The 18251-nt window shown below is 40.1% G+C and overlaps 2 protein-coding genes across 2 annotated transcripts; one reads left to right on the top strand and one right to left on the bottom strand.

Annotated features, from left to right (window-relative positions):
* The first annotated feature begins 1135 nt into the window (after positions 1-1135).
* LOC112177078 (formin-like protein 20) lies at positions 1136-11645 on the top strand. Its single transcript, XM_024315271.2, is given in 18 exon segments — positions 1136-1634; positions 2409-3112; positions 3188-3409; positions 3486-5352; positions 5355-6096; positions 6478-6598; positions 6973-7044; positions 7133-7231; positions 7403-7444; positions 7669-7749; positions 7839-7889; positions 7972-8053; positions 8919-9013; positions 9781-9852; positions 9932-10048; positions 10188-10256; positions 10345-10411; positions 10617-11645. Coding segments are annotated over 18 exon segments (4728 nt in total). The 5' UTR covers positions 1136-1561; the 3' UTR covers positions 10769-11645.
* A 944-nt stretch (positions 11646-12589) lies between these two features.
* Positions 12590-14047, bottom strand: LOC112178823. Its single transcript, XM_024317054.2, has one exon. The coding sequence runs from the start codon at positions 13942-13944 to the stop codon at positions 12958-12960; it is 987 nt and encodes a 328-aa protein (XP_024172822.1). The 5' UTR covers positions 13945-14047; the 3' UTR covers positions 12590-12957.
* Between the last annotated feature and the right edge of the window lie 4204 nt (positions 14048-18251).

Here is an 18251-nt window from a genome sequence, read left to right as displayed (position 1 = left end):
AAACTTATAAATTTGCCGTATCGCGTTTTTTTTTTTACCGAATATTTGACCATATCGTTAAACTAGGTAAACCGAATAATACATGTACGTTTCTTTGCCGAATTATACGTGTCCCGTTTTTTACTAACTAGGCTTGAAATATTGATTTGTACTGAAGTATGGTCCGAGTTATGATTGGAGATGTCGTGCATCACCAATCGCACATAAATTATGACATGCTCGTGACCATTGTAACTGATGAGTTGTTATCGAGACCCACATTTCACAAACTCCAAATCCCAAAATAATCACATGGCCAAATTCAACAACAACCAACTTTACTAAACCATATTCAATGTGTCAAATACATGTTGCCTCCATTTCCAACCGACGCCCAAAAAGATAGTAGACCACTGCAATACTTCAAGTTCAACATATCCGTATTGTAAACTCTAGCTCTTTAGACAATGTCATGGCAGACAACACCCTTTGACCAGTACTCATGCCTAATGAGGAATACAAAATTTCAATATACAACGTGAGATGACGACATGATTTAAATCTCTAATGCTCATCAAATCAATTCTCATACACAAATTGTACATATATGAGACGTGAGACGATAAAAACATTTATATGAAGAAGACTAAACCTACACGATACTCATGACTTATAATGTGATAAATAACACAAAATGTGCTAATATGATGTGATTGAGGTCGATCCAAAAATATATCCACTCCAATATATTTATTGTCTTACCAAAAAAAAAAACTATACAAATAGGATTTAATTTTTTAAAATTGTAATTATACTTCCTATTATGATGATAGACGTTATGATCGACCAAAATACAATGGTAAAAGAATCATTTTAACGCATGGTTTGCCATTTTACCAATAATTCCATTTCCAGTATTTCAAAATCCCCTGCCTTCGAAATCCCGACAGAGACAGTAAAGTAATTTAATTTATGAATCTGACTTTTTAGTTTTTAATCTCCCACCTTCCTTTTTTTTACCAAGAGTTGACAGTAACAGTGCCCCCATAATTTAATTTACAACTAATAATCCCCCCCTCTTCATTAATAACCAGTAGCGCGCTCGTAAATGCCACGTAGATCGTCGCCTCTGAGCTGCCAAACCCAAACTAACAGAAATCCAAAGCAAACAAAAAAAATTTAAATCGGAAAAAGAAAAGAGAGACGAAAAAGAAAGCGAGAGTTGCAGACAAGGAGGTGGTCCGGTCTATTAGTTTTCTCCTTTTCAGTCCACTACGCTTCTCTCTCATCTCTCTCTCTCTTTCTCTCTCTAAAATTCGCAATCCTCTCTCGTATTTTTCCAATTCCCAAACCCTCACTGCCACACTCGTCATCGGAAATTTGGATTTTTCGGTTTTTTTTTATATTTTGTGAATTGGCCAATTTTCGGCTACGTTTCGCCGGCGAGGTTTGGTTAGGGTCGGGTTTGGGCCAATCGAGATCTGGCTAGGAGCTTGGAAGGGATCGTAAATTGTGATCCAATTGGAGCTTCGTTGAATTACCGTTTTGGATCCGATCGTGGAAGAAACAGCGCCACCGGCCGATGGCGCTGTTCCGAAGGTTCTTTTATCGGAAGCCGCCGGATCGGCTTCTAGAGATTTCTGAACGGGTCTACGGTACGTCACCGTTTTCATCTTTCTTTCACAAATTTTTAATCTATATTTCGCTGGAATTTGAGCTCGCGTACGAAATTCTGGTTTTTCTTTGCTCGATTATGGATGTTTCGGGTGGTTTCGGGACAATGGGGACGATTATTGGTGTAATTGAGAGCTTCGCTAGGGTTCTTGTTGCAATGTGTTATGCCTGGTGCGTAAATTGGTGTCAAATTGTGCCGTGTGATTATGCGCAGCGTCTTTTTGCCTAATTCAGCTGAAGCTTTGCTTCAATGGTAATGATGAGACTGAATATGATGAAACCAGTTGGGGCAGAGCTGTAGAGTTGCGAGAAAAGTTGAAGGAATTGAATTTCAGTGCTTATGTAGTGAACAACTCTGAAGCCGAATTATTGCACTCCTGATCATGTGATTGGTTTTGAAATGAAGCTGAATCGAGAAAGAAACCTTTTAGTTAGAAGAAGAAAGGTTTTGTCATTTCTACAATTTATTCAGAATGGAGGCCTTTGTTTGGTGATATAGGAGTACAAATTGTCAGGGTCATTTTGTTAGTGCATGTTCTATCATATTTACTAGGTCTCCTCAACCTCTAGTTATCCTTTTAAGAAGTGGGAAATTTGTCTGATTGTTTGTGTCATGGAAGTTGAAGTTTTGTGCATTTTTTTCTTCTTGTTCTCACATTATATTTTTGTATCGCCAAGTTATTCTCTTAGTACATGATTTAGAACTTCTTAGTGTCAATGGGATTGATTATCGTTTAACTTCTCCTTTTATGCAGTTTTTGACTGCTGCTTCTCCACCGATGTGTTGGAAGAAGATGAGTACAAACTGTACTTGGGTGGCATTGTAGCCCAGCTACAGGACTACTTCCCTGATGCTTCTTTCATGGTGTTTAACTTTAGAGAAGGGGAGAGACGGAGCCAAATTTCAGACGTATTGTCCCAGTATGACATGACAGTTATGGATTACCCTCGGCAGTATGAGAGTTGCCCATTGCTGCCACTGGAGATGATTCATCACTTTCTTCGATCAAGTGAAAGTTGGTTGTCATTGGAGGGGCAACAGAATGTACTGCTGATGCATTGTGAAAGAGGAGGATGGCCTGTGCTTGCCTTTATGCTTGCAGGTCTTTTGCTATACCGTAAAAATTACACCGGGGAGCAGAAGACTCTTGATATGGTTTACAGGCAGGCTCCTAAACAGCTTCTCCATCTGTTGACTCCTTTAAACCCACAGCCCTCGCAGCTTAGATATCTTCAGTACATTTCACGAAGAAATCTGGGTGCTGATTGGCCTCCATCAGATACACCTCTATTTTTGGATTGTCTGATACTTAGAAACCTTCCACTTTTTGATGACGGAAAAGGTTGCAGGCCCTTCATACGAGTTTATGGTCAAGACCCTTCAACACCGGCCAACAGAAGTTCTAAGCTTCTCTTTTCAAATTTAAAGACTAAAAACAATACTCACCACTATGTACAGGTAATGTCTGCTTCTTGCAACTCAATTGGATATACAAAGTAAGTTTTGAAGCATTCTTATGATTCCTAATCGCAGGCAGAGTGTATGCTGGTGAAAATGGATATCCGTTGTCGTGTTCGAGGGGATGTGGTAGTCGAGTGTATCCACCTGGATGAAGATCTGGTTCATGAGGAGATGATGTTCAGGGTTATGTTTCACACAACATTTGTACGGTCAAATATATTGATGCTCAACCGCGACGATATTGATATTCTTTGGGATGCCAAGGAACAGTTCTCAAAGGACTTCAGATCGGAGGTATGTTACTGTTAGCCTTATGTGGATCTCCTTTTCAGAACTTTAGGAGTTGAATGCATGCTCAAATCTGTATCAGGTACTTTTTTTGGACGCTGATGCTGTTGTGCCTAATCTCACCACAGTTGTGGCAAGTGATGATGGAAATGAGACAGGGACTGCTTCACCTGAGGAATTTTATGAGGTGGAAGAAATCTTCAGCAATGCCATAGATGGACAGGAACTGAAGTTGGCATTTGATACTGCACTGGTTCACAGCAATGCACCTGAAAATATAGATCAGAAAGAAGTCTGGAGGGAGGATTTAGAGCCTCACTCATTCCAAGACTGTGCGTCAGATGATGGGAACCACAAAAAGGACAGAAATGTGGATTCTACAACTGATGCAGTGAAGGACATTGCTGTGGATGATGTGAAATACAAGCTGGAAGAGGTGGATTCCAATCTGGACGCAGTGAAAGACATTGCTGTGGATGATGGGGATACAAACTCGAATTTCATCTTAATTTCTGCTGATATCCCAAGTCATGAAGGAACTAAGGAAGTGGCAGAAGAGGTATGTGAAAATTTGGAAGAGATGAAGGATATAACTGATGGAGAAGACACTTCTAAGCTAGAGACCAAGCTCAGACAAGAAAAACTGAATGCCGAGGTCTCTAGACAAAAATCTGAGAAATTGCAGCCGCCTACTTCTAAGCCTGTATTGAACACAAAAACAGGTTCAGAAACAACGCTTACAAAACAGAAGGCTAAACAGCAAGAAACTCAGGGCCCTTCAGCAAGAGTAGCAAAACCAAATGCTGTATCTAGGTGGATTCCTCCTAACAAAGGCTCACATACTAATTCAATGCACGTTTCATATCCACCGTCAAGATATAACAGTGCACCAGCTGCTTTTGCCAATAATACTTCTTCAAAAGATACAAATGCAAACCCCAAATTGAAGGCTTCTGCTGTTAATACAGCATCTGGAACTGCACCAAGGGATGCGGCAAGTAAACTGAAAAATAGTAATGTTGATCCTTTAAAGCATTCAGAATCAGCACCAGACACACTTGCATCCTGCCTGCCATCAACAGTTCCTCCAAATCAAGAGACACATGCTTCCTCTGTTTCTACGCCACATATTAGCCCACAGCAAGTAGTGACCGTTCCACCTCCTCCTCCTCCTCCACCTCATGAGTCTTTCTCACCAGCTACCCCATCTTTGCAGGTAGCTGCACCAGCAACTACTCCATCACCTCCTCCTCCTCCTCCTCCTCCACCACCACCTCCTTTCCTAAGTAGTAATGTGGTGTCGTTAAAGCCCCCTTCTCCTCCCCCACCACCTCCGCCTCCACCTACTAGTGGGCAGGATACTGTTATACCTGTGCCCCCTATAATTCCACCTCCTCCTCCTCCCTCTGTTAAAGCTAGTGGCAAAAATGGTGGCCCCATATTGCCTTCACAACTTCCATCATCCCTTTGGAAGGTTGGGTACTCTACAGCCTCCCGGGGTTTGGTGGGAAGTACTCAACCATCTCCCCCGCCTCCTGCACCTCTTTCTGTTCAGGATGCTTTAAGTGCATTGAAACTAAGTGTTGGGATCCCTACACCACCACCACCTCCCACACATGGAGCTCCACCACCACCTCCTCCACCCCCACCTCTTTCATGTGGAGCTCCATCTCCACCACCACCGCCACCACCGCCTCCAATGCAAGGAACTATACCTCCACCACCTCCACCTCCCTTACATGGAGCTCCGCCTCCCCCACCCCATCGTCCTCTGTATGCAGCTCCACCACCATGTTTAGTGCAAGGTGCTCCATCTCCACCTCCTCCACCACCACTTCCAGGAGCTCCACCTCCGCCACCACCTCCTCCTTCTTATGGGGCTCAGCCACCACGTGTAGTGCAAGGTGCACCATGTCCACCTCCTCCGCCACCACCACCTCCAATGCATGGATCCCACCTCCGCCACCACCACCTCCAATGCATGGTGCCCCACCTCCGCCACCACCACCTCCAATGCATGGTGCCCCACCTCCGCCGCCACCACCTCCAATGCACGGTGCCCCACCTCCGCCGCCACCACCTCCAATGCACGGTGCCCCACCTCCGCCACCACCTCCAATGCACGGTGCCCCACCTCCTCCACCCCCTCCAATGTACGGTGCCCCACCTCCTCCACCCCCTCCAATGTACGGTGCCCCACCCCCTCCACCCCCTCCAATGTGTGGTGCCCCACCTCCTCCTCCTCCACCTCCTAGTGGAGGTCGGGCACCCTCACCTCCTCCTCCACCTGGTGGAGGTCGGGCACCCTCACCTCCCCCACCACCTGGTGGAAGTCGAGCACCCCCACCTCCCCCGCCACCTGGTGGAAGTCGAGCTCCCCCACCTCCCCCACCACCTGGTGGAGGTCGAGCGCCCCCACCTCCACCACCTCCAGGAGCTCGTGGTCCTGGGCCTCCTGCTCCACCTGGACCTCCAGGTGGTGGTCCACCACCACCACCTCCATTGGGTGCCAAAGTTAATGATGCAAGAGGCCTTTCTTCTGGAAGAGGGCGTGGATTTCCACGTCCAGGGATGGGCCCCTCTGCTACAGCGCCTCGAAGATCCTCATTAAAACCACTACATTGGAGCAAGGTGACAAGGGCATTGCAAGGAAGCTTATGGGAAGAACTGCAAAGACATGGAGGAAATCAAATGTATTCCATTTCCTGATTTAGTAGTATTTTTCAGCAGTAATCTGGAGTGGACCTCTATTTTTGGAATTTGCAGACTTCCTCTTTACTGTTTGCAGTCAATAATTGGAATCATCCACGTTTTAGGTCCTACAAGGATGATCATTGCCAATAATCAGCCAAATCTTAGATATTCTGTTTATCTGCACAATATGGATGACCAAATGGCATCCAATAGGCTGATTATTTGCAAGTATGATCCTTGGAGACGATTCCTACTAATTATTGAACTGCAGCACAAGTGGAAGCCCACTCTAGTACTGGCTTGGTTGATTATAATTGTCATACAAACATGTCTCATTATTGCTCTGTTGCAACTCGCTAATGTTTTCTCTTGTATTGTAGTGCGCCTGAATTTGATGTGTCAGAGATAGAGAGCCTTTTCTCTGCAACAGTTCCAAAACCTGCTAACAAATCTGGAGACCGACGCAAGTCTGCTGGATCCAAACCTGACAAAGTCCACTTGGTAAGGTTATACAATTGAATAGTTTGCTCTAAAATCATTATTTCTGTAAAGGTTATGTCTGGCAGAAAATATAAAACTTCATACTTACCCAAAATAATAAATTGTCCTCCATCCCTCCATTTCACAGGAGTTATTATTGTCCAATCGCAGTCCTACTGATTAATATTGTCTGAAATGATACTGCCTGTTGGCTCTAACTGTTAGTTTGTCTTCCCGAAAAGAAATGTTTGTTAAAGCAAAATTTATTTAATGATTCTCAGTTCAAAAAATTGTTTTTATTTCTTTTCTACTTTGACAGTAGTGTAAACCTTGAAGCTGTTACTTCTCTACTGTGTTACTAGGATCCTCATCATACTATTTCCTATTTCCTGTAGGTCGACCTGAGAAGGGCAAACAACACTGAAATTATGCTCACAAAAGTTAAGATGCCGCTTCCTGATATGATGGTAAGCTTCATCTTTTCAGATTTAGTTTCCAATGGGGAATCGTGATTTAGTACTTTAGCTAATGATTTACTAAACTAATGTGTTTCAGGCTGCTGTTTTAGCAATGGATGAGTCGGTATTAGATTCTGACCAGGTGGAAAATCTAATTAAGTTTTGTCCTACTAAAGAGGAAATGGAACTTCTCAAGGTGTAGCTTTTATTTCACCTTCAGTTTGTTTTCCCCATTTTCAGCTATTTTTTTTATTGGTGTTCACTTTGCAGAGCTTATTCTCTACATTTATTTTCTGGTCAATTTTATATTATTCTTATTTATTTTCTACATTCTTGGTTCTGATTTGCTATTTTTATGATTGTATAGAACTATACTGGCGACAAGGAGACCCTGGGGAAGTGTGAACAGGTATCACAAAGCCACAACATCTCTTGACAAGATCATAATATCTTCTTTGTTGTGTATTTGAACTTTGTTTTCCTATACATTTTTCCATGTTATTCAGACCATATTGTTAATAGCATGAGTTAGATATTATCAGTGCATATTGTATTGAAATTTTACCCCATTATTTTTACAGCAAGAACTGTTGTTAGAATGTCTAGTTTATGGATATACTTATAATGTTTCAGTATTTTTTGGAGTTGATGAAAGTGCCTCGGGTGGAGTCAAAACTAAGAGTATTTTCTTTCAAGATTCAGTTCAGCTCACAGGTTTGGTGGTATCTCTGATTTTTTCCTGATGTCAACAAGTATATCCCATGTGTTCTTTGCATCATGTTCTAATTCTACCTCTTTTTCAGGCCTCAGAATTCAAAAAAAGTTTAAACACAGTAAACTCTGCATGCGAGGAGGTATGCCACTACTAGCAATTAATTCTTTCCTGCTTTTAATAGGTATTGATTTGGAGCTAAGTATTTCTCACTGTTAAATCAGGTTCGAACTTCTGAAAAGTTCAAGGAAATTATGAAGAAAATTCTTTTTCTGGGGAATACATTGAACCAAGGAACTGCAAGGGGTAAGTTAAAATGAAGCTATGTTTCTGGGTTTAGAGCATCTTGGAGGATCTTGTGTTATATGTTGCTTAAAGTCTGTGCTTAGTTTATTTTATGTCGCAATGAGCAGCATAGTCAATGCTGTAGACTGGAAATATGAAGAATTCTTTTTGGTTTGTAAAGCACTGTTCTGGTCTCTTGTTTGCTTTTAGAAACTTGTGTACCATTTGATTAACCATCAGGCAAGACCCTGAGGAGCACTGTATTGCTGTTTCAAAAAATATCAAGGTCTGCAGGTTCAAAGAGAGAGATTATATTAAACCTTTACAAGATTTCCTTCTAAAGATGTTCCTTGGTTAAGCATTGGTTTGATGTGGTAATTTGCCTATGTGAAATTTTATTCCGTTGCATCTCTGTGACACACTGGAACCGTGTACAATTGCTGAAGCTGTTGCCAAGGACTTATTCATGGTCTTTTAAATGTGACTAAGAATTCATCCCTCACAGCATCCTCTTCCTTTGTCACCTGAAACGAAGGAACATGTCTCATGGCATATATAATTTCTCACTGCACTTGTTGGATTATTCTGATGTTTTTTCTTCTTAATTTTCTCTCATACTTCTGTATGATATTACAATTGGGTGTGGGTTGTTCATGGTCTTTTAAATGTGACTAGGAATTTATCCCATATAGCATCCTCTTCCTTTGTCACCTGAAACGAAGGAATGTCTCATGGCATATATAATTTCTCTCTGCACTTGTTGGATTATTTTGATGTTTTTTCTTTTTAATTTTCTCGCATACTTCTGTATGATATTACAATGCTGTTTCATGCAGTACTAATTTTTTTCCTGGTGTCGCTTAATGATCTGATTAAATCTGTACAGGTTCTGCTGTTGGGTTCAAGTTGGACAGTCTTCTGAAGCTCTCTGATACTCGTGCTTCAACTAGTAAGATGACACTGATGCATTATCTCTGTAAGGTATGTTGTTCCTTTTTTCTTTCTTTCTTCTAATTAGTGGCTCACTGGTAGATTTCGTTCTTGTTGATCCAGTTATATTAACTCGTACGGAAAAGTTATAAAATATAAATAAACATTGATGTTGTAAGTCCATAGGACTAGATATATATTTGTTCCTGATAGAAACTAGACACTCTTAAAGGCATCATTGGATATTTTTTGTTGATTTATTTGATTTCCATGATTCCATCCCCAAGGCCTTGTTCAACAAACGATAAGGAAAGATGCTCAGTCTCTCCTTGAGATAATAGTATCAAGTAAAGCAGGAAATCCATATTGCTTTGTTTTGATTTGAAATATGGAGACACAAGAGGTTACGTCGAGGTCGAAAAGGAATTCTAGTAGACCTAGTAGATGGAAATTTGAGTTTATGTGTTTAGATGGGAGGCAGAAGACTAAAGCTCCATTTCTCTACTTCATTTAATAACTTAGACTTGGATATTTTTTTTTCCTAAGACATTCAAAAATTGCACGCCTTTACTTGGATGGCAATAGTTTCTTAAGGAGGCTATGGGGCTTTTCATTTTGCAATATTGGTTAGTTGATCTTGACTTCTTTTTTTTAATTTTTTTTTATTGAACTAATATATAAGGGATGACTGCTTGCAAAATCATACCTTACTTGCCAAATACTTTTGGATACAAGTTCTCTTTCAGATGGGTTATTTTATCTCTTACTTGGCAATTGCTCATTTTTTGAATCTCAGATTTGGTTTTCTTCTGTCTTAGGGTCTTGCTTCCAGATCTCCTGAACTTCTTGGTTTTCATCAGGACCTTGTCAACCTGGAACCTGCAACAAAGGTGCCCCATTGATTTCATGGGTGTTAATTATAGACATTTTAGTTCAATGTTGTATGAGACAGATCTTGCTTTCATGCAGATACAATTGAAGTCTTTAGCAGAAGAAATGCAAGCTTTAATCAAGGGGTTAGAAAAGCTCAAGCAGGAGCTGGTGGCATCAGAAAATGATGGCCCTGTTTCAGAGGTTTTTCGTAAGGTATGCAGTCTTTTTTTTTTTCTCCACAATGTTTTCAATGCTTTACGAAAGGCCCTATCTTTTTATCTTTTTAAGTTCGGCATGGTAGCCTAACATTTTACATTTGTTTTGCTCTTTCTTTTATTGTTGAAATTTCTAGACATTGAAGGAGTTCATTACTGTTGCTGAGACAGAAGTGGCATCTGTGACGAACCTATATTCTGTGGTGGTAATATGCTAATTATGAACTGTCTCGTTGTCACTTGTCTCGGTATGGTTTATTATTCAAATTTATGACATTTACTTTTGGTGGACAGGGTAGAGCAGCTGATCAACTTGCATTATATTTTGGTGAGGATCCTGCACGTTGCCCATTTGAGCAAGGTTAGTTGTGGACGTGATCATTTGTATTTCAATAGCAAAGTTTGATAGTGGTTTAGACTGCTACCTTTAATGTTCAATTGTATGAGATCATAGTATATTCTTAGGTGTCCCAAGAATTTATGTTTTCATTTGGACATAATACATGCTCTTTTTATGTTGTAATTTTGAATCTGACTTCCATCGTGTCTTGTTTGGATAAATGCAGTTACTGTGACTCTCTTAAACTTTGTGAGGTTGTTTAAGAAAGCACACGAAGAGAATTGCAAACAGGCTGAATTGGATAAGAAGAAAGCTGAGAAGGAAGCGGAAATGGAAAAGGCCAAGGGTGTTAACCTTACAAAAAAAGCAACAAAATAGTGTGAAGATTTTAGTCATTCTACCACTGCATGGGACGTCAAACTCCGGCCATACAGCAGAGTTCGGCTGCAATATTGCTAACTAGCAGTGGCAAGGGGAATATTGCTTCTAGGACGACCCTGGTCAGAATCCTTTTCTCATTGCTTGTGCCAGGGAAAGCCCTCCAAGTTGATTTGGCTGAGGGGAAAGGGGGACTACTTGCGTCCTGCAGCCTTTGATCTATGCAAGAAGATTAACTGTACATGCTTGACAAGATGTTCAATAGAATGATGGTCAACTGATCAATGATGTTGGATATTATACAGACCGGACTTTGGCACCGCTTTCATTCGACAGCTCTCAATCATTAATTGAGAAGCAACAGTTTCCCTACAGGTTGGATACCAATCAGACCCGGCCCCCTGTGCCATCCTTCTGAGCATAAATTCCTGAAGTCTTGGTTCAGCCTTGGCAATATGGTTCCGGCTTTGATCACTCGAGCTGCTCAGATTCTATGGCACCAGGGAAGATGCCATCGGGATTGTAAAGTAAAGCACGTGTTCCTGCAGTACCACGAAATCATGTACAAATCACTAACCCTCTCCTTAGTTTAGAATTCAATTCATTTTTCCTGTAACATAAATTAGTTCCTTTTTTCCTCATTCCATTGAAATTTTGCATAGGATGACCCCGTCGTGTTAGATGTTGTATAGGTTTCAGGCTCAGGAGACTAGAAGACTAGTGCAATTGTAAAATAACCAATAGACTTAGAAACTGTTGTTCCTCACTTATGGTTATCGTTTAGTCAAAAGTATACTAATTCATGAAAGTTCAGAATAATACCCGTATGCTCAACAATGTGCTTGCAAAATCAAAATTCTTTCGTCAGTTCCTTGTATTTTGTATTTTCTTGATTCATTCTTTATGCAATTGTGGATGCTTAGATAACTGGCAATGCATCTTTCTACGGTCCACCCAAAGATGTGTATTGAGTATGTGAGGTACTACCGTACTACGACTCCATTTCCTTGTTCCGCTTGTATTACTCAGCCAAAGTAATATTATAAAGAGTAGTGTTAGAGATCTTCTCAGAGGAAGGTTTCTGACGCCTTTGATGAATTTCATACGGCATTATTTCCCGTGCATAAACGATCACGGTTGTTGCTTCCTTGGCTTAGGCAAGGAGCCTCCAAAATTTGCTAAACGACTTGTGCCCTAGATTATAACTTTATATCTACGGCATTTTTCAAATACTGGTTTTCCTTCTACTTTGATGTCAGATTTGGTCATTCAAGTTCATTTAGGAGCCATGGGACTTTACAATGGTCATCGGTATTGGAAATCTTTTCATTTTTTATTCTTCTTTTGTCTGAAGAAATCGTTTCATTTTAGTTCAATAAAAAAACCGTAAATAAATTAAAGATTCAGCAAAATTTATTGTTGACTATCTTAATTATACTATTATTAAGAGAACTAGAGAAAATAACTTACTTTTCAAAACTGAACCGCACCGCCTTTACACTTTCGCCTTTGGAAACATTGGTCTATTCCATGCCAGTTTACACAGTTTCATGAAGAAGAAAAAATCTGATGTAAACATTTCAAAAAAAAAAATAAAAAAATAAAAAATTTGCCCATGAGTTTTCATCACAAACTTTTTTGTTGGCCAATGGGGCAACGATTGGGTTATGGCGTCGAAGCCTATATAATATAATAATATTGCAGCATAAACAAATGATCATAATTCGCAATGATAAAAGCATACAATAACATCATCCATGACAAGTAATTAGACAGTAACAATTATGATCGTTCATCTAAACTATAAAGATTAATTGAACAGAACTGAAAGTTTCTATTTTTATATTCAAAGGTAAAGTTCCAATCTCTTTTACCTCGAAGCAATTTCATATTTCTCAACCACTCCGGGTACAATTACATTGAAATTTGACCTAAAACTAACTAAAAAGAGCCTATGCTATGTATATCATTCAAAAGAAGAAAATAGAATTGGAATAATACCCACGGGCAAAGTTTGTGTACAATTTTCGTTTTCTGTTCAAGGTTTGTCCTCTACTTTATGCCTGGAAAGTTGCCTGGTCCTCATTACCAAGCAAAAGAAATTAACTTTGAAGATACAATCATACAAATTTCTTCATGATAATTTGTAATTCCTCTAAAGAATAATGAAATTTTGAATCCCAATCCATTCATGAAACTTCCTTCATCAAAGCAGTCTTCAAATTGGTATATCCACCACTTTCTTCATCAGTGTATTCAACCCAAGAACTTGTCTTGCAGCTTTTGAAGAACTTGAAGCTGACAATTGTGTCAAGAACCACAAGAATCGAGTACAAGTAAGCAATGAAAACTCCCTCCAAAACCATTGAAGATCCAAGCTTTCCTTCAAAATGGTAAGCCCTTACAACCCTGTATTGGAACAATGCCTCGATTGCAGCCAATCCCAAGCTGACAGGTAGAGCCAGAAACAGAGCAGTTGAAGTTCTTCCTCTGATTACTAAACAAGCCTTGAGAATTGTTAGGTAACCCCCACTCTTCTCTGTCCCTGATAAGACCAATGCCATGTTGCAAATAATAAGAGCATTGGCAAGAACAATAGAATACAGAACTGCCCCAGATGCTGATAAGAAGAGAAGGGTCTTGGGTGAGTCAGAGAACCCAAATCGCTCAAGAAGATTGAAGGCAATGAATAGGAGAGAAAACACTGTGGCATTTGCTGAGAGGATTAGGAGGGAGTTGCAGAGATGGGTTATGAGAATTGAGGGGTAGAGAGATAGTGCAGAAGAGAATGATGGGTTCTTGTGGAAATTGAGGGCTTGGATTATGGAGGCTTTGGTGATGAGGAGGAAGGTTAGGGTGAAGGGTAGTGTGCAAATTGAGGAAGAGATTGTTTGGGAGAGTTTTTGGGTGAGAATTGTGAAGAATTGTGAAGAGGGTGGGAAGCCTGCTGCATCAAAAAGACTCTGGAGGCGGTTGTGGATGGTTGGGAATAGAGATGAGGTTGAAGAAGAAGGAACAATGGTTTGGGAGATCAGCACTGAAACTGAGAAGGGAAAGGCTATGAGTGCCACAATTGAGGTGAAGTGTTGATAGTGTTGGAGGAAAGTGTGGATTGATCGTCTGAGAATCTTGGTGGCTTTTCCCATTGCAATTCTTGGGTTGTGTTCTTCTTGCATTGCAAGGGAGAGAGTGAGAGAGAGAGGGAGAGGATTGCTGGATTGGTATGAAATGAGGGATGTTTAGCGAATTGGGTATTATATTTGAAGTGGGTTTCTTAATGATTTCCAATTTAAATTAATTGGGTCTCTTTCTTTCTCTAATGGTTGGTTAGATAGGGGAGATTAGGAGGTTGGGTGTATTGGATGCTTAGGACTGGCCAACAACTAAAAACTAACCAATTTTACACAGGTGGAGACCGTGGAGTTGTTTTGACCTTATTAGGTGAGCTTTGTTTTCATCAAAGGAACTCTTTGGATTCTACTGTGTTCATCTTTGTAATTTCCAAATCTCCAACAATGTGATGTAGTTTTTGGGTAAAGGGCAACACCATTGCTTTTGCTGCTCCGAAGTGTGTGTGCCTGCTTTTGGATTTTGCTTCTAGATCACCTAATCTGATACTTACTTTGCTTTTTTTTTTCCTTCTTCTTTTTTGTTGCATGATGCTGGAATTAAGAGTTTATGCTTCTCATGAGAAAAATAGTGGGCTCCTACATCCCTTCAATCTTAAGATTAAGGTATTTACTTTCGGTTTTGGTTAATTTTGGTATATTGACCTGGTTTATAATGATTAACACAGCTGAAATTTGAGATGTTTTTCACTGTAGGACTCCTCTATGTGAACTACCTTCTGTTTGCCAAACTCATCTCATACAATATTGGTGATGTAACCAACTCTTGACCATGAGCTCCTAATCCTCTATCCATTTATGCTTTTAAACTCTAATTTGAATATTTATTCAAATCAGCTTCTCGATGACAATTGTGTACAAATTTACCAGAATTACATAGCATTTTATCGGCATTCAACTTTTTTTTTTTCAACAGTCTAATTTCAAACAGGCTCAATTAACAGACATGTTTTCACCAACGGATTGAGGATCCATGTATTGGAGGAACAAAGTACATACAGTACTGTAGAAATGATCAATGAAACAGGGTAGTTTGTATTCATGATTGAGGAGGTAATGGAAATTAGTGACTGAAATTTCAAGATAAATGTAGTTTGCAATTCACGCCACTGAAAGTAGGGCCTCTTTCTTAATTTGTAGTGTTTCACGTGGCATGCAAGAGTGAGTATGAATATATGATTCTTAGCTTCCAAGATAGTTAATAATAATAACTACGAAGGAAAGAAATTGATTTTGAAATGTGGGAATTTTTAAAAATACAAATTATAGAGTAGACTAAGATGGGTTGCCTTCTTATTCTATCAACAATTATTTAGGAAAATAATTAATTAGAACTCCATCATAATTTGTTGAACTGTTGTCATCACCGTTCATTCTGCATTAAAAACTTTCAATTCGCATCCATCAATTGATTAATTAGGTTCCATCAATATCATTCCTTTTAAGTATACAAGTAAAGTAACATAAATTTTCTGAATAAAGTGATGAAATTTGCTAAATTAAAGTTCGTTTGGCTCATTAATTTTAATCATGCTTATATTTAATAAGAGAAAAATTCAATCACCGTCCCCAAACTATGCTGCCAAGGCCAATTTGATACCCGAACTCTCAAAAGTATCAATGTGATACCCAAAGACCTATTTTGATATCAACGTGATACTTCCGTCCAAAATTCCTAACAGCTCCGTCTGTTTGCTGATGTGGCAAGGGTAAAATTGTCTTTCTCAACTAATAATTATAAAAAAAAATTAAAAAAGAAAAAAAGAAAAAAATGAGATCGAGCTCTGTCTCTCTCTCTTCCTTTGCCAATCTGATCCTCTCTCCTTTCTATCACAATTGGTTATTTTTCTGGGAATGGATTTGTGGGTTTACAAAGAGCAGCCGAAATGGAGAAATTTTTTTTTAATCGAAAGCGTTGGTGGCTTATGAAGAACAGTCGGAGCAGCGGGGATCGTCGCCGGTGTCGGCGACAAGGAGGAGGCTCTGATGTCCGGCGCAACCAACTGGGAGATTGGTTTTCAACTCCATCTCCACCTCCGTCGTCGTCCCCACCAAGCTCAGCCACCTCTTCTCCTCCTTATCCTCCTCCACCACTCCCACCAGTAAGCCCCGCCATAGCTGCAGCTTCCCAACCCCAAACGGCGCCGTGACGCCGCGCCATGGGCTGCCGCAGCTCGACCTGGAGCTTCTCTCCCTCAAGAGCTCCGAGTCCTACACCTCCCTCAAGGACCTCCTCCCCTCCTCCTCAATCCATTTTGAAAGATTTGTACTATTTTTCTTTGTTAACATTGAAGAGAAGCAGCCTTGATGGTGGCGGTGGCCGTGCGTTCATCGACGGCTTGGGTAAAGATTAGATTTTTTTTTTTGTGGTAAATTCTGGGTGTGTGATATTGAGGATCGTTGATGTTATGGTTATTGGGTTTGTGATTGTGATTGGGTGTGTTCACATTGAAGAGAAGCAGAACGGCGAGCTTGTGGAGGGAGGACCAGCCGCCGGGAGGCTCGGAGAAGGCGGCAGAGACAAGATCGAAGACAAGGTAGAGAAGATCGTTCTCTGGAACATGGAGAGTGCTTGGAGCCTTGGACGCAAAAAGAAGAGCTTGATCGTTAAAAGTGGAGGAACAAATGCAAGAGGAAGGAAAAGAGAGACTAAAAATAACATAAAAGCATGACAGGAAGGTGATACACCAGACAAGGAAAAGAGAGAGAGTGTGCAAGCATGCGAAAAAGAAATTGTAAACAAAGAAAAAGGGAAAATGTGGCAGACAATGGGGAAGATGTGGGGAGAAGAAAAAGGAGGGAATAACTATAAAAATAAAAAAAAAACAAGAAAGATGATCAAATTGATAAAAAGAGATGATGAGTAGTTCGGCATTGACAAAAGTCAGAGACTTAAACAAAGCAAAAAGCAAAAGCAAAAGCAAGAGAGGAACATCATAGTCTGGACAATGAGAAGAGAGAGAGAGAGAGAGAGTTGGCAAGCATGGGAAGAAGATTGATGTTGGAGAGAAGATAGTAGTCTGATGCCGAGAGAAGCAGATTACAGAAAGTGAGTTTGGCATTTAATATCTCAAAGGATGAGGAAATGAGGAGGAGAAGAAGATTTTAAAGAAGCACATGAACATGGGAGCTTGGTTGACCGGTTCGTTGGTTGGGCGCTGCCATTGCTTAGCAATTTCACCGTGATTAGATTTGATCGAGCTATCGAATTGTATTGGCTTGTATTGTACTATTGATGATTAAAATCATTAAATTGGGGTGGGTGGCTGGTGGCTGATGACGATTTCAGGTAAGTAAGGAAATGTGGTGGCGGAGCTTGCGGCGGAAGTTGCGGCAGTTTGGCTAGAGGAAAATCCCAGAAGAAGAAGAAGAGAAAGAACAAAAAGAAATGAAAAGAAGAAGAAGAAGAAGAAGAAGAGAAAGAACAAAAAGAAATGAAAAGAAGAAGAAGAAGAAGAAGAAAGAGAAGAGAAAGAAGAAAAAGAAATGAAAAGGAAAAAAATGAATTAAAAAAGGGTAAATTGGTCATTTTACATTTTTTTTGGGGCCTACGTACTTGCCACGTCAGCAAACAGACGGTCCCGTTAGGAATTTTTAACGGAAGTATCACGTTGATGTCAAAATACATGTTTGGGTATCACATTGATACTTTTGAGAGTTCGGGTATCAAATTGGCCTTGGCAGCATAGTTTGGGGACGGTGACTGAATTTTTCTCATTTAATAATATTCCCGATGTAGAATAGCTACATTTGTTTTATTCGGAGAGATGAGAAATGTGAGAGTTGAATTCTTACTATTATTGGCTAGCTAGTGTGCAGGACATGACGCCTTTAATGTCATTCCTGTCTTCCTCCGATTTACCACAGACATGTTGCTCTCGATCAATAATGTGTTCTATTCTATTAGTGATCATAGAAGTTTTACCTTATTAATTTGGTTAACTTTTGAATCTTAATTATGATCATAATAATGCTACATATCATAATACCAAATTGTTGTTCCTCATGTATCATGTATATTGCAATTTATAATCGTAGACATTGAACAAGACTTGAGGTATAGGTCAGGTGGGGAACCCTATTACCTAATAAGGTCCAAAAAAGTGGATGAGTTATCACCATTCATATCACAGAGTTGGTGCGCAGACTTTTGACCTCGATCATGGATTGATTGGAATTCTGCCTACTTATTCTCTGCTGGTTAGGGAGTTCTGCATATATCATACACGATCGATGTGGCATTTCCCATTCATCAGTATACTTGGGTTTAAAGGAATGCAAAATGATATCAGCTAGGCTTTCCAATTTGCTTCTTCTGGTGAACTGTCTACGTTTTTGGTAACCTTCCAACTGAA

This window comes from Rosa chinensis, chromosome 7 (genome assembly GCF_002994745.2).
Source record: "Rosa chinensis cultivar Old Blush chromosome 7, RchiOBHm-V2, whole genome shotgun sequence".
In the NCBI taxonomy this organism is placed as follows: domain Eukaryota; kingdom Viridiplantae; phylum Streptophyta; class Magnoliopsida; order Rosales; family Rosaceae; genus Rosa; species Rosa chinensis.
The sequence above is the reverse complement of the archived record's forward strand: the minus strand, read 5'-3'. Positions and strand labels throughout refer to the sequence as shown.